At 36.9% G+C, this 27696-nt stretch overlaps 1 protein-coding gene across 1 annotated transcript; it reads right to left on the bottom strand.

Annotated features, from left to right (window-relative positions):
• Positions 1–3192: 3192 nt before the first annotated feature.
• LOC104588498 (3-isopropylmalate dehydrogenase 2, chloroplastic-like) lies at positions 3193–22627 on the bottom strand. The gene is made up of 11 exons (XM_010246443.2): positions 22385–22627; positions 22135–22264; positions 21908–22019; positions 19212–19287; positions 19001–19089; positions 16378–16464; positions 14455–14571; positions 14168–14275; positions 13944–13997; positions 12273–12425; positions 3193–3555 (listed from the first exon to the last, which is right to left on the bottom strand). The coding sequence occupies exons 1-11, from the start codon at positions 22587–22589 to the stop codon at positions 3475–3477; spliced, it is 1212 nt and encodes a 403-aa protein (XP_010244745.1). The 5' UTR covers positions 22590–22627; the 3' UTR covers positions 3193–3474.
• Positions 22628–27696: the final 5069 nt, after the last annotated feature.

The raw sequence follows: 27696 nt of genomic DNA, 5'->3' as shown, positions 1-27696 counted from the left end.
CTTGGTCTTTTGGTAGCCTCTCCGCATCTCCTTCCCTTGACTTGCATTTCTTGTTTTTTGGGGTTGTGTATTTCATGTTGCATAGAAGCTTCCTAGCTCCTGAGTGGTGGGTGGGCCATCTCATCAATTATCAGCCTAAGCTCACAGCTAATCCCATGCACAAAAGTGTGGTGGTGATTAATCAGTTCAGTTTGGCATTTCTTGAAGTGATGGACCATGGAAATTTCATAGACTGAATACATTTCTGTTGAATTAATTTCATGCTTGATTGAGAGATGTCACCTTCCCCTAATGAAGCAACCAAAAGGCAATTTGATTTTTTTAATAGATGGTGGGTATATCTGAGAAGACCCATCTAGAGAAATGGGGCCAAAATTAAAAGCAAAGGGGGGATGGCTGCAAATTTACTAAAACCTAGGGCACCCAAATGTAATGACAAAATTCAAAGCACAGACACAGGAGAATAAGGTTAAAATCTCTCAGCAAAACAGAAGTCTGTAACGGTCTAACTCAAACTGCGCCATTCACTCAAGCCAAAGATACAAATATCTTCAAAAACTGAAACCCTAATATTTGATATTTCTATCGGACATTGACATCATTCTTTGATTGTTCTCTCATTGCTTAAGATCCTCAGAGGAATGCAAACCCAACACGTGTTTGGCCTTCAGACAACCCATTAAAGATTGAACCCCCATTTGATCACTCTTGACGACACAATAATTATGGCAAAAGTTGGTCCATTGGAATGTGACGCACACCTCCTCCTCTTCCCTCTTGTCCACTAACAGAGGTATAGCAGTGTGAAACAGAAGAAACTTCGGTGTGTAAAACTACGATTAATCTCTGCCCACATGTATGTATTGGACCAAATGATGCAAGCTTTGTCTTTAGTTTGTTAAAACATCTTTTGCCCTGGAAAATGTCTGTTTCACTGAGATTTTATTTGAAGAAAAATCTGCTTTGATCTCCCTTGATTTATTTGCTTGTTGGAATCTGGGTTTCTTTTTCTTTCTTTTTTTTTTTTTTTGTGTCCACGGCGTTGGGCAGAAAAAGGTTTCTCTGTTTTCTGTTTTAGGTTTACCTAATGCTAACATTGCAGGGATCGCTTTCAAGTTTCAATTGCTTGGATTGCATAGCGACACGCAATGTGCCCACAAAACATTACAAGCGGAGGCAGCTTGACCCATAGCGTGGCTTCATGTCATCCAACAGAAGTGAAACTTCAAATCATGCACCGTACAGCTTTTTTTAAACAAGTTTTTCGTGGTCTTGATCTATTTGGGTTCTCACTTTTTATCTGACCCAAATGGGTGTTCGGGTCAATAAATCCACCATTATTTAGCATGTGTTTGGATGCCTGAGCGTAATAAACGCTGTCATATAAGTACCATTTCAGCATTTTCCCTATTATGTAAATTCATATACAGGGACTTGCAAAAGTAGAATTCTGTTTATGTGTAGGCAGCTTCATTTTAATACTACTTCCAACAAATAGGCATTTATTCACTGTATTGCTTATATGGTGCCTAATGACACCTAAGTAAAGTGTCAATATAAATAGATTCATCATTGTTTTTCTCGATTTTCCAAACAAATCAATTACAAAACGTTTAGTCAATTTGTGTCCATGGTTCCAAACACATACTTGGACATTGAAAAGGGTCAGTTTGGGAAGAGTGCAAATATAAATCATGTATATCATAAAGCTTTGTAGATGGTATATCTAAATCTTGTACGTGTATACACTGGTATTTGTATTCTTTATCAAACATAGCCTGAGAATGTAAACAGTGTGAATTCAAAGCAAATCAGGTCACATCCAAATTCAAATCCAATAAAATATAAAGGGTTCAATTATGATCCGAAAAAGGTAGCATAATGATTTGAATTCGACTTGATATCTGATAAATCTTTAAAAAGGCTACTTGAATTGGAATTCGAATGAAATTTGGAATATTTGAATTCCAACAATTAATTCAAGTATCTGAATCTGAATCAAATCTAATTGAATTACTTTACCATTATAAGTTTCATAAAATAAAGAAGATAAATAGCAGGTATTTAGATAATCCCATATGTTGTAATTAATTTAATCAATTACTGCATTCAAATTATCCAAATTTGATTCGATTATGTCAAATCTTAAATACAATGTCAGACTTTTCCCATATCGTTCACACAACCTTAATTAAAATGCTATGTAGACCTTGGTACTGAGATACATGGTGCATGGTGGGATCCATCAGGACCAAAGAGAGAGTGCTTCAGGTGAACCAGGATAAATGCCATTTAATCTTATTGGACTTTTGCGTCACTTTATGCTATTCTCTGCATTGTACATGTTCTCCAACCAAATCTTGCTTTGTTCTTTTTCTGCTTCAGTGATATATGAATTGTTAGGTCGTCTTTTCGCTTAGACCACAATAATAGAAGCATTCAATCAAATTAGTTTTTTATTGGAATATTTTATTATATTTAAAAAGGCACACTTTGTACGTAAGCAAATGATATCAGCTTCTGATTGGAATCCGAGGTGATTCAAGCAAATACACGTCGGATTCCAATCAAAAGGTTCACAGAATTTTCTTACGTAAGAACGTGCTTCCCACGCCATAAAAAGATAATGCCACCTTATCTTACTATTATTATCTATCTTTATTAATAGTTTGGAACATGAGAAATACTTGGGATTTGGGAAGTCATGATTGAAATAGGTCCCTCAGAAACCGTTAGATTTCAAAAATATATTATTATTTGAACATGGTAGGTAGGGCCGTTAACTGGATTCCCATCTGATGGCTCTGGATAGTGCCAGGCCATTTGATAACAGCTGAGGTGGCTGAACATTCATTGATCTGAAACAACAAAACCATATATTGATATGGCCCCACTTTAAATTAGAGAAAAATGACAGCACCAAATCCAAAACCATAATTCTTGATTTTAGCCCTGCACTAGACATTGTCGTAACAAAAGTAAACTCTATTTCTTTTGCTCTAGTTTTTAAAGGAAAAGTTGTGGGTTCTTTAATGGCTCAAGCTGAAATTGGGTAGACTACCATACACCCAAACAGGCATACTTTTAAGGGGTTGGTTTTAGGCCAGCCTAATGTCTGAAACTGGTCAAAATCCGAAACGCCCCTTTTATTTAGAATTATGGGGGCCAGCTGATTCAATACGATATGTCCGATATAGAAATTTTAAACCTTGATTTTATTCACGAAAGACAAAAACAATAAGTCCTTCAGTACAGAAACTCCCCTAAGGCAATAATATTTAATCACATTTTAGCTTGCGCATTCCACACCTTCCTTCTTATTGCTTATAAAAAAACAGCTCAAATACAACACAAGCAATATAACTCGATTTGTTCACGACTGCCGAACACCAAAGCTTTTACTCTTGATGAAGATACAGTTTATGGAATATAATCCTCTTACTGCCAATTTTCAGCAATTGGGGTTCATGATTTTCAACTCCTAACAGCAGCCGCTCTTTGAGAATCAACTGCTTTTAGCACTGCTTCTCCCATTTCTTTGCATCCTACCAATTTCTGAAGACAAAAAATTGTTGTCAGTGATAGAAGAACACGAAAATAAAGTACTAGAGAAGAAAAAAGTAAAGCTTTTTACTGATATAGAAAAGAATGTTTGGAGGTGCTGAATGGACAAAACAAGCATGGAGCCTTGGATGTTGGATCTATGTTTAGTGTCCAAATTCTTTCAGATACTTTTTTAATCTTAGAAACTAATTCACATTTCCTTTGAATATGACACATCGCTCAAGATATAATCTTGGCTTTGGAGACCAACTAGACACAAATGAGAAAAGGTCGTTCACAATCACTCTCAAAATATCCAAGCTATATGACAAAGCAAACGTCCTATCTAATATCATTACCAAAGTAGGGAACAATCATTGTATCTCCACAATCTTTCTATACTCCAACAAACCCGATCTAGCCTATAAAAAATAATGGCAAGACCATGATAACTTGGCCATAAAATGAGAAAAGAGACCACTGCTCAAAAAAAAAAAAAAAAAAAAAGCAAAAGGAAAAGGAAAAAACAGCCCCATGGGTAACTGTCAATTTTAATGATGCTGGAAATAGTACAAGGTTGTCTTAAACCCCAAAAAGTGCGGTCAGCCTCGGTTAACACTGTCCCTCATTGCCCCTTGTTTTGCCAAACCATCTGCCAGCCCATTTGCAGATTGCGGAATCCAATTCACTGCTACGCTCAATTCCCCTATCATCTTTTTGATTTTTTTTATCAGTAAAACAGAATCAAAATTTTATTTATTATGAGAAACAACAGAATACAACAAGTTGTGAGGAAAGCAAACCCATCACAGAATTAACTGCGCCCCCCCCAACTGAAACTGCAAATATGCCCAAAACATTTGTTATCTCTGAACCCCCTGCTTAGCAAGACTGTCTGCCAAGTTGTTAGTAGATCGTCTGACCCATCTAACTTGAACACTCATGTCTTTTGCAAGTCATTTAAAGCATCGGAACACATTTCTCAACTGCCAAGTCACTCCTATTCCGTTTTTAGTCATCCCACTACAATTTTCAAGTCACCTTCAATGATCAGCCTATCAACTCCCATTTCCTTGGCTTTCTCAATCCCACATACAGCTGCCAGAAATTCTTCTCTGGCTGAATCACCCTGCTAAATTGGACCTGAGAACAATGCACAAATAACCCCACCCTCATTTCTTAAGTACTCCAATTCCTGAGGGACCTGGGCTACCCATACTGCTTCCATCAAAATTCAGCTTCAGCCAACCGACCGCACCTCTGAGACTTTTTGTTTCCTAGAGGTCTGCTATAGGCCCCCAAATCCTGAAAAAGTCCTCCACTTTGAAGTTCGTGAAGAGTTTCAAGGTCTTAATCCAATGATCCACACTAAGGGTAATGGTCTCTATCATTGTCTCCTCTCTTCCCTAAAGATTCTTGAATTTCTTTCTTCCCACATTGTCCAGACCACTACTGCTCTTGTACATCTCCACAGGATCCTGCCACTCCTTTTTTGCTCCTAAACACAATAGGGTTAAACAACCTCTCCAAACTGGCAGGAGGGAACCATCTGCAACTAAAAAGAGAAAAGAACCATTCCCAGATGCAGCAAACAAAGGGACAGGAGATTAAGAGATGAAAAGCAGTCTCACCATTCAACTTACAAAGAATACACCAATTGGGGGACAAGGACACTTTGGCCATTTCCTCTTAAGCAAGTCACAGGTGTTGATGAAGCCATGGACAACCTCCCAACAGAAGGCACTAATCTTTAGGGGAATAGGAACGAACCAATAGGATAGGAGGGAGAGAAGGGAGTAGAAACAAGAGATTTGAAGGAATTATAGGAGAAAGCCCCAATAAGATTAGGGGACCAAAATTGGGTATCTCTACCCTCCACATCAAAGAAAATAGAGCTAAAAATGTTCAATAAGTTGGATACATCAGGGATTTCCAACTCTCTAAGGTTTCTGGTAGAGCCCAAATTCCAATTCAGCCTAGAGGAAGAAGGACGATGTTGAACGAAATCAGCCACAACCCTATCTTTAAGGCTAGAAAGAGCAAAGAGGAGGGAAAGTATCTCTCAACGGAGATTCCCCAACCCAAACATCAAACATCCTCCAAAATCTTATCTTGTTGAGAGAAGCCAAATCATATTTTACAAAACTAAGAAAACAAGGGAGGATACTATGTATAGCTTTCCAAGGTCCAATCAGAGTAGCTCTATATAGACAACCAGCATCCCATCCATTCCTTGATTGTCCATGAATACTAGACACAACTTTATGCCATGAGATCATGTAGGTTCCACTAGCCATCCGATTACAACTCTTGAATCTCCTTCAACAACCAGAGTTTTGGTGATCACAGATTTTGCCTCTCTTGTGTCATGGAGAATTACACAAGTTTCTGCCTTGATTGAGTCTCCAATCTCTATAGGACCTGAGAACATTAAAATAATGTTTCCTTCCTCATTTCTGAAAAAAGGGTCCACTATACACTACCAAACAAGAAAGAAAAGAAAAAAAAAAAAAAGAATCTCATTGTCTTTTCAAGACCCATGCTGCTTATCAATAAAAAATTGATCCATACTCTGCTGTTAATTTAGATAATTGCATTAAAGCATGCCATCCTTCAGTTCTATGCAGTTTGCACCGTAAAACCCAATATAGCTGGTCCTGAAGAAGACTAATAGGAAGAAGGAACTGAACAACTAAAGTACCCATCATTGGTCACCTTACACAAAGCAATAGCCACACCCTCATGAAACTTTGTCTGAAATCCAGGAGTGGGCTCAAAGCTCCCAAAAAGTTGAACCTGAGAAACCTAGAGCCCGTTTGGGAGGGCTTGTGCGGTGAATGAACAGCATTGACAGAGCTGCTTCCAAGAAGCTGTGTACGATAGCTTCTCCAGAAAGTTGATTTTTGGGCTCATGTAAACCTATTTTTTGCTTTCCAGATTTTTACCAAACTTCATGACTTTCTGGGTTTCTTGGCTCATACAATGCCAGAAGACGTTGCATAAAAGCCCTCCCAATTGGGCACCTAAAATGCAAAATGGGAAGCCAAAAAACAGTACCAAGATGTCTAGAAAATCAGAGGCAAGATGTAACAGGAGCATACACTACCACCCAAAAGATTTCCAATAGTCAACTAGTAAGTGCCTGTCTTGGTCACCTTATGAAATTTGGCCTGAATTCCAGGAGTGACCTCTTCCTCTTCCAATAATCAACAAATTATCTACCATGCACCCTCATAGCAAGGATAAACAAGAGGAAGAGGTGATCACCCTGCTGTGCAAAGTATCGAGTGGATCATATTCGTACCCAAGGCCATGGATACATTGATAAACACAGGGTTTGAAGGATTAAAAAGCTTGGGATGATGGGCATCCCTCTGAAGCTAATAATCCATAATGGGTGTATTGTACCCATATCCATGGTCATGGATACATTGATATATACAGGGTTTGTGGGCTTTGAAAGTTTGGGATGATAGAGGTCATCCCTCTATAGCTGATAAAAAATAAAAAAAAGAAAAATAAACAAGGGTATTGGTCTCTATTAATATGCGCTGATACCCAATTTTTGGTATCTATTGGTGTCTATCGATGCTTTGATCTTTGCATGCACCTATAGAGCTTCTGGAGAAAAAAAGACCGAAGTCATACTAGTTCAGCTCAACTCATCTCAGCCTTAATCCCAACTATTTGGCGTCAACTGCATGAATTCTATCCCACCATTAAACTCCATCAAGAGCAACGTTTTCTGTCAATGATAAACAAGGGAGAGAGGCCTGCTTGTTGTTATTAGGAGAGAGAGAGAGTTTTGTGATTGAAACTAAGACTACCCATGACTCCAATTCCATATGCTCAACCTATTGTTCAGGAGTTGTGATCCCCACCAACACAACAAAGAACAAAACTGAACTTTGATGGGAGCTTTAGAGGTAATCCGGGCCCTTCAGGTATAGGGGGAGTATTCAGAGATGAAAATGGCAGAATTGTGGCTATGTTTTCAGGGCCAATAGGAGTGGGGGACTCGTTGAGAGCAGAGGTGATGGCCTTGCTTCAAGGTGTAAGATATGCCAAACAATTGGGGTTACACCAAGTTGAGATAGAGGGAGACTCTAAACTGTCAATTGATTGGTTGCAATCAGGTAAGTTGGGAGCCTTGATTTATAGACAGCCAGCCCATAAGGGAAATCCTCAATATAACAAGGGAGATTGGTGCTTGCTTCAAATGGACAAAAAGATCAGCTAATGGCTTAGCTGATACGTTGGCTAAACAAGGGACTGTGAGGGAGGGTATGTTCTGGGCAGTTTTGCAATAAAGATTACTGGGGACTCAATATCTATTTAGGGGTTGACAGTTGTACTTTATATTGTATTAATGAAGTTACCGTTTCCAATAAAATAAATAAATAGTTGGAAGCAGGACTTTTGGGCACACCGTACTTGAGCAAGAAAAGGAGACTAATTTTAGCCTAGTCCTAGATAGAAATAGTTAGAAGCTGATAAATACAAGGGGTATGGGTAGACCCTAAGGCTGGAAGACTCAAACTCAATTTTGATGGATGCAACCTAGGCAACCCTGGGGAATTTGGAATTGGAAGGGGTTGTTAGAACAGCAAGATTTGCCTCAGTTATTCTGGACCAATTAGACAGGGCATTGTACTAAAGGCAGAAATACGAGCACGCATTCAAGGTCTCAAGCTTATCTCTGTGTGGATAGAAGAATTTAATAGTGGATTGCATGGATGCAAACTGATGGAGACATCCTTGGAGTTACAGGCCACTGGTTAGACAGGCTCAAGCATTGGGCAGACAGTTGAACAGCTTGCTCAAGTGGGTAACAAATGTCATGGCTGATGCTCTGGCAAGAACATGGCTAACAAGAGATTGCCTCCTATGGAGAGCACCTGGACCGGGTATGAATGTGTAAAATTTATCATGTTAAATTTTGGTACTGTCAAGGTCTGCCTTGTACTCCAAGCAAGGGGTAAATAGAAATCAGGTTTTCTAGACTGAATTGTATTTGGGTAGGGAGGTAGTTTTTGATGTTTGGCCTCATTGGGGTTTAACTATACTGGGGTTTCTTCACAATTGTGAATTTTAATCAATGAAATGTTTTTGCTACCAATAAAAAAGGGTCTGCCTTGTACTCTCCTTTTCTGCTCTGCTTTTGAGTAGGAAGTGTTAATTTCATGATTGAATACAAATAATTGTTATTGACAAAAAATATCACAGCATCTGAGGGACAATGCAGTGCCCATCATCTGGAGAATAATCTAGCATTGCACAAAACAATTCAGGATCACAAAGGATTGGCTAAAAGTTATCTGTCATACTGCTAATGGAGTTAAATGGAGTCCCACTAGTGAGGCAAAAGAAGCCATAGAACATACCTCACCTTTTTTTCAAAAGAAAAAAAGGGCATGAATCTAAAGCATTTTGTCAATTTTCTCCAATTTAACTTGAAGCCTAAGGGTCTGTTTGATTGCTGAGAAAATTGGACTGAGAAAGGATGGGATGAGAAATGTTGGGATGAGAAGAGGAAAATTTATTTTCTCAGTTAGTTATAATGTGTTTGTTTGCTAAGAAAATTTTTGTTAGAAAATCCACTTTCTAGTGTTTGTTTTGCAAGAAAATTTATAGGAGAACCACCCCATGGTGGTTCTAAACAAACTACCAATATCTAATTACATAATTAATCCAAAATTTACTTAGCAAATATGATTTTAACTGAAAACAAGAGCATATATCAGACATTAGCAAATTTAAAGACAGAAGCACAGAAATGGAATAAGACCTGTGATGAATAGATTTTATTCAACTGGAATGAAAATTGTACTGAACTGCAGTACTAGATTATGAATATAATTTCAAAATCCCTTCTTTCAGAGTCATCAATTATGAAAATTTATATCCAAAACAGTAATTAGAAGAGACAGAACAAAAGAAATCAGAACAATTAGATATTGACTTCCTAATACAGAGTTCTGCTTACATCCTATCTACCATGGACAACCATTAATTGCTACCCAGCTACAGATAAAATTTTAATCAATTTGCACTGCGAACATTAGTACTCACTCTCACAACAACTAAATAACTTCACAGCCTGATGGTAACAACGCAGAATTATTTGTCATGCGTAGGAAACAAACGATAACACAGCAAGGAAAAGGCGATGGGATTAAAACCTTTAACATTTGCCCGGAGATAAACCTCATTGCTATCTGGGCTAAGATCAACTTCCTCTACAGGCTTGTAGATGACACGTTGGGTCTTAAAGAACGACCCCATGGTAGAAAAAGCAGAGACCCTTCAAAGCCCAGACCCTGAAACACTCAAAACAGAGGAGAGAATGAAGCAGAGAAATCAGAGGGAGATGAGCAGGCTTAAAAGGGAAGGGAAAGAGAAACCCCAACTGAAAGATTTAAGAAGTAGGGGGAAAGCGCCAGAAATTGAAGAAATTAAATGAAAGCCCAACTGAAAATGTTGGCTTGTAATTAAGGAACGAAAAGTGAACAAGCAGAGAAGAGGGAACAGGGAAGTGGTCGACTGGTCGCTTTCCAGTGCAATCGAGAAAAGGAGGATAGCGAAGAGATGCATCTTTCTTCCTTGTGGCTCGCGGGCTTCTCATCAATTTCTGGACTTGAGACTGAGAAAAAGGGCTGAAGCGTTGTTGGCCACTTACGCCATCACATGACGGGCTGTGTCGAGACCCTCTTCTCTTTGCTTTTGATTTTGGTAAGGTCGGTTGCCCGCGTCCGCGTCCAGCGGCGATTGGGAGGAGTAAGGTCGATCTCCCTCTTCTGTTATGCTCTGCAATGGTGATTTAGGGTCGGGACGCGGGCGTGGTGCGTTAGGGTCTCGGCGGAGGGCATGGAGTGGGGGTTCAATACAGAGGCGGCGCTTCCGGTGGCGATGCTCAGCAGCAACCTCCTCCGCTGAGGAGTGGGTGAATGAGCGAACAGAGAGGAGGTTATGGTTGGGATGCTGGAGGAGGATGTGGTGATGATCGGCGGTGGTGGTGGCGGTGGTGGAGGTGCTGATAACAAGAAGAAGATGGTTAGTGGTGGAGAGAGAGAGTGGAGATGATCGACTTCTCTGACAAAGCCCGAGTAATTTTCTTAGTTTTCTTTTCTCATTGGGGTCGCACTGTTTTGGTGCGACCCCGCTCACTTAATTTTGGGATCCCGCGTCCCTCTTGTTTCTCATCACAAAACACTGTTTACCAGTAAACAAACACAAGAAATGGAGAATAATTCGGGAATATTCCTTTTTCTCATCCATTTCTCAGCAATCAAACAGACCCTAAGTGCCTAACTTATGAATATAAGCAAAGAAATTCCAGTTTGTCCACTAACAAGATTTCTACGTTATTGTCTGATCTCGAGACCAAAAGTGCATCAATTCCCAATATTCCTAACCATTTATTTAATTAGAAATAAAGAATTAAAACCAAATTACTCAATTTTTGTGTTAAAATACTAGTTTCTTTGGGTTCAACCCACATGTATGCTGCCTTGAACCCTCAAAGAGGTTCAAAACCTGAACTGAAGCAAAAAAGAACTCAAAATCATGTTCACAAGCAACAAATGTTGATTATTTTCTTGTTCTTTTTCTTCGTCTCCTAGGACAAAAAAGGGGCTCAAACCCTCTATTTTCTGAAATTCTTTTCTTTTTTCCATTTTTTAAGGATATGTTGATTTTTTTATGTTTCAAATGAAGTTTAATGCATTTTTTGCAAAGATTATAGATAATTAGGCCCAGCAGCAGTTTAAAGCTCAACTCAGCATCAACTCAGGCTAGCCCAGCTGCAGGATGCACCACTTATATTTTCTCAAGAAAGCTATGTCACACCAGGCAGTGAGGTCCCAGATGTATGAATTCTGTTATAGCTTCCCCGTCCAGATCAGATCTGAGATCATGAGTTCACATAAATACCAACCTGATGGAGAAATGGCCAAATGGGATAGTCTTGAAGTTCAAATAACTCCTCTATTTCCGAGGAGGTTGGCTCTCCCTTGAAGAGAACCCTGTGTTAGGCAGTATCCTAATAGGAACATAGGAAATTACCCTAGGATTCATGGTTTTTATTAAAAATAGTCATCACCTAGCCTAGCCAAAAAGAGAGAGCATTAAAAAAACCTGAAATTATAAATTTGGAATAAATATGGAGGTTGGATGGGGTAGATTGGACACATCAGGTGACTTTATTTATTTATTTATTATTTTTTGGAGTTCTGGGGAGGTACTGGTTTAGGGAGGCATGAAAATATGCTGCTACTGAGCTACTCATAGAAGGATATTGCCGCTTGAAAATGTTGATATTGATTATGATTTTTGTTTGAAATTATATAACAAAGAAGTGTCTTTTCTTATGGGACATTGGTTTAAAAGCCTGTTAGGTGGCCTGGAAGCGTACTTATGATGGATATGCTTCATAAGGAGTTCTTGTTATTCATTGGGTTCATAGTTATTTCAGTGTCTTATTATTACCTTTGTGATCTCTTATCACCAGCTATTGTATCTTCTTATTATAGTTAAAATTTCCCTTTAATAAGAAAACAGATAATAAAGAAAGGTCTTTTCCAGGTAATAAACTTTTGTTAGTGCTTTGTTATACTAATGCTTAGACCTAACCAATCAAGGATGTTAGTAACTTAATCTTGTTTTCAAGGAAGTTAGGACTATTTAGATGAAGGGAGGAACATAATTGAGTAAACTAAAAGTACATATACCTTTCCAGATGAGAATATGTCACCCGTTCGAAATCCTTTATCCAAAGTCTCCATCACAGCATTCTCAATTCTCTTTGCAGCATTTTCTTCCCCTAGGCCATACCTTAAAAGCATAGCAGCACTAAGCACCGTTGCTAGTGGATTTGCCTTGTTCTGCATAATAGGCAAGATATACTAAATTGTCAACTTCAATTACCCCAAAAAAAAAGCTAATTTCTGATGTTGTACTAAACAGCTGAATCTCATTGTTAACTGGAAGAAAACACAGAAAATGAAGGACAAAATGAACCTTCATCTATGTGATTCAACCAATTAAGCATGGCAATGTAGGTGCGTAGAACCCTAAGTCACCACACAATTGGATGGACTGAATGCGCAGAATGGGATGGAACCATTGGAGTGCCGACTTTGACAAGCTCCAAGATTTTGAACCATGAACAGTGTTTTAAAAGTGTATGGGCCAATTTGCGCCCGAGGCGCAAGGCAAGGTGTGCACCTTTTTGAAGCAAGGCGCAAAAATACAAAAAATGCCAAGAAGATTAAAAAAGCAAGGCATGCGCCTTTTGAAAATGCTGCGGCTAGGACCTAGGCAAGGCACATACCCTAAAATGTGCCTCACCTGTTCTAGGCGCATCTCAGATGGGAAGAAGAATATGCATAAGCTCCTATCAATAAATAGGTCTATTTTGACCGGTGTTTCAAAAGCGCAAAGCACAAAAAAAGTGCAATGGCCATTTTGCGCCCAAGGCACAAGGTGCAAGGCGAGGTGTGCACCTTTTTGAAGGAATGCACAAAATTGGAAAAAAATAAAAAAATGCAAAATACAAAAAAAAAGTAAAAAATCAAAATAAATTAAGAAAATATTTAAAATAATATTAATTAAAAAAATTCAAACTTTAATTTTAAACTAAAAGTTTTAAAAAGCCAATCAACTCAAATTAAAATACATAAACATAGCATAAAACATATTCAAAGTGAAAAATGCAAAATAAAATAAAATTAGCATAAAAAACATATTCATGCATGTCAAACTTTTTATTTCTTTCCATTTGCATTATTTCAAATAACTAATGTGATGTTAAAAATATTTCATTCCTGATTCTACGAGCCACCTTTATACCAAGCCCCTCGAGGCAAAGCCCAAACAAGTCCATGTCCGCTTGCTGTGCTCGCTCACCGAAACTCAAGAATGAAGAGCCCCCTTATTTACTAATGTTGTCTATTCATTCATCCTGATAGAATATAATTTAGAAGATAATTAAAATTTTAAAATCAATTTTTTGTAGGGGTTAAGAATTTAAGACCCTAACATGGATTTGTTTGGGCTTGCCTCAAGGGGCTTGGTTGGGGGTCTGGGGGCGGAGCCCTTGGCCCAACCGCTAGGCTTAAAAATAGCAAAAAAGCACAAATTTTGAAAAAGGTGCACACCTGGGCTGAAGTGCAAGGTGCACCAGGCGCATGCCTTTCGAAAGTGCTGCACTTGGGGCCTAGGCAAGCCTTTTAAATCACTGATTTTGACAATAAATTGGTCTTATACAAGTAAAGCATCAAGAATTTTATGGACTGGTGGTGGCTAACTTTAGACAGCTATTGTGACTAAGCAACAACCACAGGATAAATAAATGCATTTTCTTGTAGCAATGAGAAATATGAATATAACAAGAGTATTACCTGTCCAGCAATATCAGGAGCAGAACCATGGATAGGTTCAAAAAGTCCAGGTCCCTGCAGGAAAAGCACGGAATCAAAGATAGTAAATCTAAATAGATAATACAAAAGGTATTAGAGTTCAGTCAATTGTCACGAGAAAAGTTGGGAGGCTTTTAGACAATGTATATAATACCAAGAAAATAGAATTTTGAAATTGTAAAAAAAATTCTAGAATCTGCAAATACCGATTCACCAAGACTTGCTGATGGAAGCATTCCTATACTCCCAGTAAGCATTGAAGCCTCATCAGACAAAATGTCACCAAAGATGTTGTTTGTCACAATTGTATCAAACTGCAATAATTAAAACTAAGCCAGCATGAGATACTGTCTTCCATCAAGTTTCAAGATCAAAACCATTTTCTATCACTGTGCACAAGACTTTTGTTATTCTGTTACTTTCATTGAACTTCCAAAACCCCAAATGTTATAAGTAGAGAAAGAACAAATAAATGAAATGAAAAGTTTTGTACCTGCTTTGGATCACGAATAAGTTGCATTGCGGCATTGTCAACATACATGTGTGAGAGCTCAATGTCTGGATATTCAGAGGCAACCATTGTCACTCTTTTCCTCCATAGCATTGATGCCTGCCAATTTCCAAATGACATAAACTTATTTAGTTTCTTTTTTGTGTTTTTTGACTATGTATTTATCATATGTTCCTACATTAGCAGTACAAAGGAATCAGTTACAAAACCATGACGGCAACCATCTTTTGGGGGAAGACGAGAATGAGGGGGAGGAAGTCCTAATGTAGGGGTGATCATGGACCAGTTTGGGCATATGGGCTTTCCGGGCCTAATGAGCAATGGGTTTGGGCCCATGATATCCAATAATAAAAAATTAATTATTTAAATTTTTTAATTAAACAAAATATAATACATGCAAAAAAACATGGCACAAGCCCAAGTTAAATTGGGCTTTGGGTCCATGAAGAAAAAAGACATGGGCCTCATTTAATTCCTAGAGTTGGTTTGGCTTGGCTTACCTATCCTTTTATAGATGAAGGCAAGGCCTTCCCCTTCCCATTCTTGAGCAATGTGGAACTTGGAACAATACTAAATAGTGAGTGCTACCATTGAGTGTTTTTCCAAGTCCCACATTGCTTAGGCAATGAGAATGAAGGCATTGCCTTCATCAATATAAAGCCTTGCCTAGGAGGACAATTCACATACTTGAGTTGGCTCTAGTGTTCACACATGAAATATAACATATGCAAAATATATATAACATAAAATATAATATATAATATGTATAATATATAATGTATATTTAAAGATATATTATATCATATTACAGGCTGGGCTTGAAGTATTTGGCCCAAGTCCGGCCCAGAATTTTTTGGGCTTGATGCAGGCCCAAGCCAGGCCCGGCTTGCACACAAAAACCTGGGTCCAGGCCCAGAAAGTTGCAGGCTGGTCCGGGCTGGGCCAAGAATGATCACCCCTATCCTAATGGTAGACAACTCATAGAATGGCTAAAACAGCAAAGGTGGGCATTTTACATGGTAATCACACCCTATAGAATATGTCTGTAACATGGAACATTGACTATATATAGACACACACTCATAAAAGATAAAAGGTGATTTATCAAATATTCAGAACCAATAGTCCCTGCATAGAGTATCCAAAGGTAGGTAACACAAGATGAACAACCAAAACCAAAATCCAATTTCAACCAATGATTTGCTGCCTGCACAGCAGAAAATGACAAGAATAAGCCAAGATGTTTTCATTATTGGACATAAACTCCAAAACACCACTGAACTGTTTTATCCTTTTGTGTTCTCTGCCAGCCACTGAGATAAGATATGTCAAGAATTTTGGCATTTTGAAAAACGCATTGGGGTAGAATTATATGGAAAGGGATTTCCAGATTTTGAAAGGTTAGGCCATTACCCAATGTATTATGCAACTCACGGAATTCTAGTAAACAAGTTTATGGAACGCTTCAAAACTTCTCCCTATAGACATGTAGGACCCATGAAAAGACACCAAGACAAAGTCAGGCATCTTTTCATGAGTCCCACCTGACCTGTAAAAAAGAAATCTAAGAGTTGCATAAACTGATTGTTTACTAGCAATGCATTATGTAACTCAGCATTAACAAATAAAAAAGAATCCTATTAGCTTTTTAGAACACCAAGTTTACATTCTTAGCTGTTCTTTTAACATGTACCACACAATGTATGAAAAGAATGTACAAGCAAAGAAGATCCCCAATGCTTAGAAAATATTCAAATAAAAAACCTATTAGCTTTTTAAAAGACCAAATTTACATTTGTTTAGAAAATATGCAGTGATAATATTTCTTAGCTGTTCTTTTAACATGCACCACATGATGTATGAAAAGAATGTACAAGCAAAGAATCCCCAATGCTACAAGGTTACCTCCAAAACATTTGCCTTGTCAACAGAACATAGTTTTCCACGTCGCTTCCGAGCAGTCTCAAATGCAACATGAGCAATACGGTCAATCTGATTGCATTTCTAACGATCTTTAGTACAAACTTACAACAGAAAGGTATTACAAAGGGGGAAAAAAGACATAAAAGAAAGAAGATTTCTGCATAAACACCAAAGGAAAAATAAGGAGTAACATAAAAGATTTATTACAATTGAGAACACCTGTGGAAGAGACATCAGATTTTACGGTTACAATGGGTCTTCACCAAGGTTTAGCATTGAGTCCTTATTTATTTGCACAAATCATGGATGAATTGACTAAACATATTTAGGAGGTCCCACGGTGCATTTTGCTTGCTGATGATATCATTTTAATTAATGAAACTAAGGCTCAGTATGGAAGGAGTACAAATACAAATATGTACAATATAAATACATACAAAATAATACAAAATGTAAGGTTTTGCACTCTACATATTTGTATTTGTACTCCTTCCAAACTGAGCCTAACGAAGGATTAAATGCAAAGTTAAGCTTAAGGACAGATTCCTTAGAAATAAGAGGTTTTAAATTAAGTAGGACAATATGTATGGGAGTGCAAATCAAGGTACACTTAGGATTGGAGACCAAGAGATAACTCAATGTGACCTTTGTTGGTATCTTGGTTTGATAATTCATAACAAGGTAGAGATTGAAGAGGATGTCACATTGGTCATCCATAGAATTAGAGCTGAACGGGCAAAATGGAGGGATGCATTTGGGCTGAGTTTTGTGTGATAGGTGAATACCACTTGATTAAAAGGAAAAGTCTATCAAACAGTTGTAAGACCAACTATGTTGTATGGTGCAGAGTGTTGGATAGGCAAGAAATATGTCCAAAAAATAAGTGTGACAAAACTGTGCATATTGAGATGGATGAGTGGAAAAACTAGATAGAATCAGAAATGAAGTCATTCATAAGAACTTAGAAGTAGCTCCAATAGGTGATAAAATGAGAGAAAGTAGACTAAAATGGTTTGGTAATGTGCATGGAAGACCATCAACAGCACCCATACAATGAATTGGTTTGTTACAAGTTTGAGGGGCTAGAAGGACAAGAGGTAGAGCAAAAAGGACATTGGTAGAAATAGTATGAAATGATTTAAGTGCCAATAATTTAACAACGGATATGGCTTTATACAGAACGGACTGGTGAAACAGGATTAAATGTAGCTAACCCCATATAGTTAGGATAAGGCTTGAATGGTGATGAAGAATTGAGAACGCTCTGATGTTGTTGAAGCATTCCAGTTCCACTTGTACATCTTTTTTTTTTTTTTTTTGACGAGTAGTTCCACTTGCACATCTTAAGCACCAAGAATATATACAATCGAAACTAGGAGAATTTTGAAAATATGATGCAAAATACAACAAAAGGACATAGCCATCTCAAGTTCTGCTAATATAGGAGCATATTCTAAAGAGTGGCATTAAATGAAATCAATAAAACTTGTTCTTTTCATATTACCAAATTTCTTTGTTCTTTTAGTGTTGCTTTTTACCTTTTGAAAAATAACCTGGCCCAAGTTACCTGGATCCCAGCATATCAAATAGGGAGAAAATGATAACATGGGCTTTATCTCAAATTCATTTCACTGTGAGGATTGAGGAGTAAACACCACTCAATCTAAATAGCAAGTGGAAACTGTCTTGCTTTTTCCATCTCAACATGAAGGCAAGCTGAAATTAGACAGTATTGCTAAAATGGGTAGTTTAATGGCAATAGCAACTTGAATTTGGAAGATTGACAAGAAAAGAAAATGAGAAATTAAATGGTATATTTTCTAGATTATCAATAAGTTTATTAGGTTAATTTCATAACAATAATAAACAAAGAAAAAAAGATCACATCCAAAATCAAATTTTTGGATTACTAGGGAAGTACCCGATCAAAGTTCAACCGTTCTGGACAATCATAAGAAATCCATATATGCATGCATTAAATTCTTCACTTACAATTTTGATCAATTTCAGATATTGAACATTATCTATCTAAATTGGATTCGGGATATCTTTTAAATGGCAGCCCCTATATGGTTGCCAAATATACAAATCTGTCAATATCTCCAGCATACAAATCAAGAAGAGAGAGACAGCCATTTCCTGTCGTAGTCTACTCCAAACTTGTGTGTTATTTGTCTAAGATGTTTTTCAACAGATTGTTCGTTTATGGGGGGCATCTCTATGATGGTAAAAGCCTGCAGTTCTTGAAACGAACATCACAGGAGTGCTTGAAAGCACATAGAAGAAAATCATTTCAGTTTAGATTATATTGTTATCTGAAACCATAACTTTTCATAGAAGTAAAATACTAATTGCTTATTTTGTTTAAAAAAATATAAAAATGTTGACTTTTTTTTAAATCATGAAATGACCTCGTTTCTCTTTTTTGTTGGCATTCCTATCATGATCCCAATTTAGATGGCAAGCCTATGTCAGCAGTAAAAAAAAAATCATTTCACTACATACAGTTACCAAACACCCAGCATATTTTCCATTTAAATATGGTCAGTACAGGACAAATAATTTACATATGAGACAAGTAAGCTGTATAAGACAATTCTGTCACCTCATAAGTAGCGTACACCTCGGTGTTGAAACCAATCTCCTCACCTTTCTCATTTGTTCCAAAACCCCTTGGCTTTCCAAAATAAATTCCTGGTGACATGAAAGAGAGAGAGAGAGAAAGAGAAGAAAAGAAATGGTGAAATTTTCAATACAATAGTTGTTATAAGTTATCTAAAAACAGCAGTATTGTCAGTAACATATAGAAACCTAACCTCCAGTAAGCTCTCTGACAACCATGAGGTCAACCCCTTCAGCCACCTCTTTCTTCAAAGTTGACGAGTCAACTAACTGGGATTTTAGCAGAAAAGAAGTAAGCATATAATAGTAAAAACAGCATGTTATTGTGAAACAATCTTCATATGTAATATATCCCTCATTATCAGGGGTGCTAAAGATAAAAAAGGGATTCTTGTTAAAAAAAAGTGAATATAATCAATATATGCAGTTTTTTAAAATCAGAACGTTTTTATATTAATTATTCTCTTACATGGCTACATGCTCATAATAATGTTGTTATTTGTCATTAAGAAATTAAAAATACAAAAGAACAAGAGAAACATAATCCAAACTAAAAATACAAGGACAATATGTGATATGAACATCCATGTTTAAATTCCTATTTGGTTGCAATTAGGATAACTTGGACCATTAGTTAAATCAAGAAGTTCTTCATTAAACTATGATTTGAGCAGATGATCAAATAGCCACACAACAGTAAATGGTGCCAAGCACCAAAGCATGCATCATCTTGTCTTTTCTGAAGGGATGAGAGATCCATCCCATGGACGCCCAAAGATTGCGGAATAAGGGGCGAATTTCAAAATTTTTTCTCTCCCTTCAACTGGAAATCACATTCCCTATTTAGAAAATCATATTTTCAAGGATCATTCTTGAACCTTAAACTGAATCAGATCTGAACCAAAAGGAGTAGGAGAGAATTATACCTGATACGGAGAAACTGTATCTCCCAACAAAGGTGTTCACGCCCAAGGAAGGAACCAAAGACTGCTCCCACTGAAGATGGCGCAGTGCAGATGGAGCAGAATCAACAGTGTTCTTCTCCAAGAACTCTGTCCTTCGCAAGGATCAGCAAGATGGTACGTGAGCACAGCTTCCTTTTAATCCTTTCTCAAAGAACTGACGTCAAGATCCAATCTTGACTTCTCCCACAACTGGAGATCGAACTGGCAAACAAGGTGGCAAGAGCAGGGAGCAGAATTCTCTCTTCTTGATTTTTTGCACTAGAGGAAATCTGTTTTCTGTTTAAAGGCTGCCGCCCCCTTCTTCTTTTATAATCTTAAAGGGATCAGCTCCTAATCAGATTAGGAGTTGCTAATCCAAATCATATTTGGGTTAGAAGTCCCTTTAAGTGATAAGGGATAATCCTTATCTTATCTACAGATCAGATCAACCATCTCCTAATCTGATTAGGAAGTTTCTAGATCTAAATCTCATTTAGATCTTGGACTCTCTAAATAGATGGGGTCTAAGCCCAATCCTATTAGCTGATCCACTTCAGAATTCGCCCCTTTATTAACTAAATAAACAGCCTAGTTCGAAATGAGCTTTAGGCCCATTAAGCTTATGTGCTCACTTAACCTTCCTGACTGCTGCCCAGTTGGGCTTCCTTATATGGCGTGGGACCCAAGCATTGATCTACACATCAGCCACATGGGTTCGGCCCAGCCTTTGTTACAAGGCCTGGCCGAATACACTGTTAAAGACAGTGCACCCCCTGAAACCCATCGAATGGGCTCTATGGGCCCAACACTTACCCTAAGTGGTCCCTGGGCCAAACCACCTTGTAACACCCAAGGACTGTGGGCAGATGCAAAATTAGCCCATCAGGTATTATCCTCAATGGTCTTACACTTAACCTCTCAGCCCATAATGATCATACACTGCCCGACAAGAGAGGACCTCTCCCTTGGCTACAAGGAACAGTGTTGCACTCTTCACTTTTATGGATCCTAGGAATTAAAACCTTTTGCAAACATTTTAGAAACTATAATATATATACTTTTATATCTCATATAAAATATACTTTGCAAAACAAATCTCAACGGTTGAAATCGGCTGCCGGCAGTCTTGGTTTCCATCAGTGAGAGTGCATCCCCGATCATTACCTTTGTCCGACAAAGGGGCTGATCCTGTCACTATGATCACCCACTCAGATGAATTCTCGGACTGTCCCAACATACCCAGGTTTTGACCCCCGCTAAGGATCTCACTGATTGGCATATCAAAGACAGCCCAATCCGACACCTAGTGCAATATCATAATCGAGTCTAGGGGTCGGGTGTAACTTTCCAATTTTGCCCATCAATCTCCAAGGTCCAGGGCAATACTGGAAATCTGGTCCAGTTCAAAGATTCAATTAATCCTACACTGTATGTGCCTAGGGTCTCACCCTGGCAGCTGAGACAGGCCACTCCAACCGACTTGGTGGCACCACAGTGTCAGCCTTGTCAAGATAGGTCTCCCTAGACCGATCCACTGGCTGTGAACATTCTAAACTAACACGAGTCTCAATAAGTGTCCAGTTTAAGGGTATTGCACAGAAACATACCAAGGGAACATGAATCAAATATGTATCTTTATTCATTTACAATAAACTCATAAAGTACATCATTCTGATTGAAGCTAAGGGCATACAAAACTGTCTAACATTTTCCTATGCATACAGAGTCTGAGTTTTAGACAATGAAATCTAAACCAGTGCATAACTGTATATATGGAATATATATTTGCTTTCCCTTTGTCCCACGCAAGTCCCTAACCGGCACAAATATGAATTTAAAACTTTGAAAAATACAAATGAACATAATATCAAGAACTACAGAGTCTACAGACAAACTAGTCCCGGTTATTTAAGAAAAACAGGAAGGAAAAATGCGACATTTATTACTTGTGGCAAAACAGTAGCTGGCCTCAAGTTTGCAAAGACCCCAAGTCCCGCCCGAAGCTGAAGCAAACCCGTTTCTGGCTTCAAATGTTTCTCATTATTGTCCCACTTATATCTACCAAAAAAAATCAAATTCGTGGGAAATTTATAATAAAACTTAATTTAAAATATTAAAACAAATATAAAACTAATAAACTCAAGGAACAACAACTGAGAAAAGAAAAATTCACCCTCCAATTGCTCCGAGAAGAACTGCATCAGATTGCTTAGCTACCGAAAGTGTTTCTTCCGGCAAGGGAACCCCAGTCAAGTCTAGCGCAGCTCCACCTACAGGCATCTCCTGAAACCTAAACTCGATTCCTGGAAAAATTAACACTCTAATAAGTTGATACTACACCTTCTGAAACTCTAAAACCCTAAACCCCAATTAAACATGGAAAGAAAAAATGAACATCAATAGAAGAAGAAGCTTCATTGTACCTTCTTGGGATCCTGCGAGCTTAAGGACGTCTTTGGCGACGGAGATGACCTCGGGACCAATGCCGTCGCCGGGAAGCAGAGTAATGTTGTAGCGTTTGTGTGTTGAGGTCACAGAGCACTGAATCCTTCCGCATTTTGGAAGGCAAGAAGGTCTGGAAGGAACTATGGCCCTGAACGGCCTCACATTGAACTGGAGAGAAGCCATGGATCGACTCCGCCGTGTCAATAGCTAGAAACTTCGACATCAGTTTTATTACAGGCTCTAGGGCGTTGTCAGTGATGTCGACGGGATCTCCTGAACCAAAATTTGTGTACAAATCCTGAGAGCACAGCATCCATCCGCACATACAGAATATCTTCCCATGAACTTCACACACGAGTTCGGGAGATATCCCCGATGGGCGGAAAGATGCTGTGCTTTAAGTTTGTACACGATTCCTTATTTCAGCAGAATAGAAAAACAGAAAAATTATATATTTTGCATGATGTGATTACATGGCATAATTTATAATGCTCTTTCTACGGATGATTTGTAATTTTTATATGATATATGTACGGGGTGGAGTTGAAAATAAAAACTGATTTATAAAAACTAGATTTGATGCTTATTTCAGTTTTAGAAGGTTAACCGCAAATTCGATTTCTGAGGTGGAGGGATCGGTAAAAATCCCCAATTTCAATGTGTCTTGAACGAGTACGGATCTCTGCGCACGAGAATAGAGGATTAGATCTTCTCCTTGTGTGGTGGTGTTCACTCGACCTATATTTTTGCCCTCTTTTTATTGATAAAATATAAGGATCTGTTTGATTATTGAGAAAATTGGACTGAGAAAGGATGGGATAAGAAATGTTGGGATGAGAAGAGGAAAATTTATTTTCTCATTTAGTTATAATGTATTTATTTGCTGAGAAAATTTTTGTTAGAAAATCCACTTTCTAGTGTTTGTTTTTTAAGAAAATTTATAGGAGAAAATGGCTGAACTTTCGGTCATTGAGAGAAAAACATGGGGTTGGGGAAAAAAGAATATAATAGTAAGAGTCTTCTATCAAACTAAAAGAGTAGGATGATCTTATTTTCTAGATATTGTTAAAGATTTGTTCAATCCTTTCGGTTGAGGATTTAACAACATTTTCAACGTCTGGACTTGCGGAATATCCTTCACCAACGACACCTTTTTTCCAGATAAGAGTCCGTCGATGCCTTTTTCTCTGATCGCTGTGAAGGCGCTCTTCACCAACGATGCCATCGCATGGCGGGCTGTGGTAGAGGCGTCGTCGTAGAAAAACGCGGCGGCGTGGGACGTGGGCGACCGACCTTACGCCATCGCATGGCGGGCTGTGTCGAGACCCTCTTCTCTTTGCTTTTGATTTTGGGAAGGTCGGTCGCCCACGTCCGCGTCCGCGTCTGACGGCAATTGGGAGGAGTAAGGTCAGTCTCCCTCTTCTGTTATGCTCTGCAATGGTGATTTAGGGTCGGGACGCGGGCGTGGTGCGTTAGGGTCTCGGCGGAGGGCGTGGAGTGGGGGTTCAATATAGAGGCGGCGCTTCTGGTGGCAACGCTCAGCAGCAGCCTCCTCCGCTGAGGAGTAGGCGAATGAGCGAACAAAGAGGAGGTTATGGTTGGGATGCTGGAGGAGGATGTGGTGATGATCGGCGACAGTGGTGGAGAGAGAGAGAGGAGATGATCGACTTCTTGCTCTAATAAAGCCCGAGCAATTTTCTTAGCGTTTTCTTTTCTCACCGAGGTCGCACTGTTTTGGTGCGATCCCACTCACTTAATTTTGGGATCCCGCATCCCTCTTGTTTCTCATCCAAAAACACTGTTTACCAACAAACAAACACAAGAAAGGGATAATCATTTAGGAATATTCCCTTTTCTCATCCCTTTCTCAATAAACAAACAAAGCCTTAGGTTAGAGATGGTGTTCTATAACATGAATGTTTTGCTTATTAAATTTCACTAATTTCTAATGAAAGAATTTCACTAATTAAATATATAGCCCATAATTTTAATGATATAAAAGCTTATGTTTTTAAAATATCATAGAAATCAAACCATATTTTAATCTGTGTGGTAAGCTAGCGTTTCTACCAATAATGTCATCTTGTCACTAACCAAGATGGTAAGAAGATTTCAATCTTAGTATTAAGGTTAAAAGGCAATACATCCACTAATACACCATACTTCAATAACTTATCTTTATCACTTGGGATTTGATAAGAATATCAAAATTATTATTATTATTATTATTATTATTATTATTATTATTATTACCATTGTTAATATCATCATACTATAAATTGCTAATGTATAGTAGTAGTTGTAATGAATAAAATTGAACATCAACACAATGATCGTGATATTTATAGAAAATTGGCCAATGAAATTTCCACATGCATCATTAATTGATATGATGTTGCATCATCAATTGATATAATGATGTTACATCACCATAATCACTCTACTAAAGGTTTTATATTTTCAGATTTTCACTTGATTAAAAGTGTTTGGTTCCTTCATTAATTAATGTTACATTATTAATTGTCACTTTTTAGTTTATATTATTCCTCTCACTACGGGCTATATTTAAGATATTAACTCCTAATCTCTTTAATAAATCCTATATTTAAAGATTTTTGTTTATATTATTCCCTTTTTTAGGTCATGTTCATTTTTTTAATGCCTCTTATTGTTTATATACTTTTAAGAGGTATCAAAAGTGTCTAGTTCCCATTTTATTTTCAGCCATAATATGCACCACATTATGTACAATAACAATAATGCTCACTTTTGTTTTCCAAAAATACCTCAAAAGGTTATTCCTTTTGTTTATGCTCTAATGGCCCACAACAACAACAATAATACTAACAATAACAATAAAAAAAATAATAATGATAATTTATTACTCTTATTATTATTATTCTTAGTATTACTACTACTATTATTATTTTATTAATTATGTATGTATTATTTAATTATTTAATAATTTATTATTTTGATTAATTAATTAATTAATGATTATCAATTTTAATAATAATAATTAATAATTATTACTAATAATTAGTAATAATTATTAATTATTACTAATAATTAATAATAACTAATAATAATTAATTATTACTAATAATTATTAATTATTACAACAACAACAACGATAACAACAACAACGACAACAACGCCAACAATGCCAACAATGACAACAACAACAACAATGACAACAACGCCAACAACGACGATGACAACAACGACAACAACGCCAACAACAACAACAACAACAACAACAATAATAATAATAATAATGATTTATTAATCTTATTATTATTATTCTTAGTATTACTGTTACTATTGTTATTTTATTAATTATGTATGTATTATTTAATTATTTAATAATTTATTATTTTGATTAATTAATTAATACATGATTTATCAACTATTATTAATAATATTAATATAAACAATTAATTATTGATTAATAATAATTATTAATTACTACTAATAATTAAATTAATTACATTATTAATAATTATTTAATTATTTATTTTGAATATTAAATAAATAAATAAATAATGTTCATTTTCTTAAAAATATATATTAAATTATAATTTTTATTAATTCCATTATTTATTTATTATTTTATATTTATTTATTTATCGTTAATTAGTTTGTTATGTAATTAAGCAATTTATCTCATTTTTAGGGTTAAAATGGTCAATTGTCATTTTTCAGAACTCAACATTTAGATTTTAGAATAACATTCTTTACATTGAGACTTTAGAACTAAGAAAAGCTCAAATTCTAATGCACCTCCAAGGTAATTTTTACAATTTTAAAAGCATTTAGATGTCAAACTTCGATGCAGCAGACATGCCCTTAGTAGGGGGTGGTCTTAGTTTAGAATCTATAATTTGAAAAAAACTTCTAGAAAGTGTCACTTTAGTTCACCATTAATGGGCACTACAATGGGTAAGAAAATTATCAATCTTCCCTTTGCTTCGTCTTTTTCTTTTTCTTTCTTTTTCTCTTTTCTTCTTCTTCTTCTTCTTCTTCTTCTTCTTCTTCTATGTCCATTAACAAACAAAAATTTCACTGATGGGAGACAAGTCTACATCCTTAATGGCTAGAATTTAATTATTGATGTTGTTGTATATCACTTAAATGTCAAACTCTACAAAATCAATGGCAAGCTTTTTGACAATCTTAAAGGAAAGAATTGAGTTTTCTTTTATGACTTGCATTCTCCGGTTGAACCAGTGCAAAATGTTTATGGTACATCCTCTTTGTCTAGTGACAATAAATTTTGGCATGTAAGGCTGGTGACAAAAGGTGGTTTGTACTTTGAGGTCTAAGGTATTGGATAGAAGGCTAAACAGAAAAGGGGGAAGAAAGGGGAGAAAAGAAAGTGGCCAGACCCCTAGAGGGGCTGCTTACATAGCCTCCAACGAGGGGTCAAGCCAATATAGTTCATCAGGATTGGAATTCCAGTGAGAAAAGGGAGAAAATGGTGGATAGCTACATAGGAAAGTGAGAAAAGACTGATATGAATGAGGGAGGGAGAGAGGAAATGGGCTAGCCTAAGGATGACCAAGCAAGAGTAGTTTTCAAGCCCCCTTGAAATGGATGAAAATCACCTATTTATAGTTTTTGGGTGCACATCTAGAAGTTTCTTAAGTTGTGTTTTCCCCATTTTCCCTCCTATTCTAGAATGTTCTTTACACACATTTAAAACATATAGTTAAATATCTTTCTAAAATCATCTTATTAATTGTCATTTCCATATTTATCCCTTTTGTTATTTAAATCACATGTTTATTTCCTTGCTTAGCTGAATTTATTTCTAGAATGTTCATTTATTATGCACGTGTTTATTCTTATCCAATAATGCTTTATTCGTTTCTAGAACATTCATGCATTAATTTTGTTATTGTGTTGAAATATTCAACGCTTATATTTAATCAATAAAATAGGCTGAATTGACTCGGGTTTGGTTGGCAACCTGAGAAAAGGAAATTTTAGAAGAGAAAATGATAGATAAAATAATCAATAAAAGGAAAGCAAAATAATTTAAAACTCCTAGAGCAAAAAAAAAAAAAAAACTCCCTTTTCTCTTTAGAGCTTGAGAAATGTGGCTCAAGCACTGTCATTACCTAAAAGAAAAGGAGACTTTAGATGTAATTAAAGAGCAAGCAATGGATAATAATAAATAAAAGGAAAGGAAAATTCAAAATTGCTAGAGCAAAAAAAAAAAAAAGAAGAAAAAACTCATTTTTTTCGGTGCTAGAGAATAAAACAATAGCTTTGAATCAGCCCTCAC

This window comes from Nelumbo nucifera, chromosome 8 (assembly GCF_055504915.1).
Source record: "Nelumbo nucifera cultivar China Antique chromosome 8, China Antique-T2T, whole genome shotgun sequence".
Taxonomy (NCBI): Eukaryota; Viridiplantae; Streptophyta; class Magnoliopsida; order Proteales; family Nelumbonaceae; genus Nelumbo; species Nelumbo nucifera.
Note: the sequence above shows the minus strand (reverse complement) of the source record. Positions and strands in the feature narration are given on the sequence as shown.

Coding starts and splice junctions, on each gene's coding strand:
- LOC104588498 (XM_010246443.2), bottom strand. CDS start 22,589: ATGGCTTCTCTCCAGTTCAATGTGAGGCCGTTCAGGGCCATAGTTCCT. Junction 19,288..21,907: donor CAGCTACTGTTTTGCCACAA/GTAATAAATGTC, acceptor CTAAAATCCCAG/TTAGTTGACTCGTCAACTTT. Junction 14,276..14,454: donor TTATTCGTGATCCAAAGCAG/GTACAAAACTTT, acceptor TAATTATTGCAG/TTTGATACAATTGTGACAAA.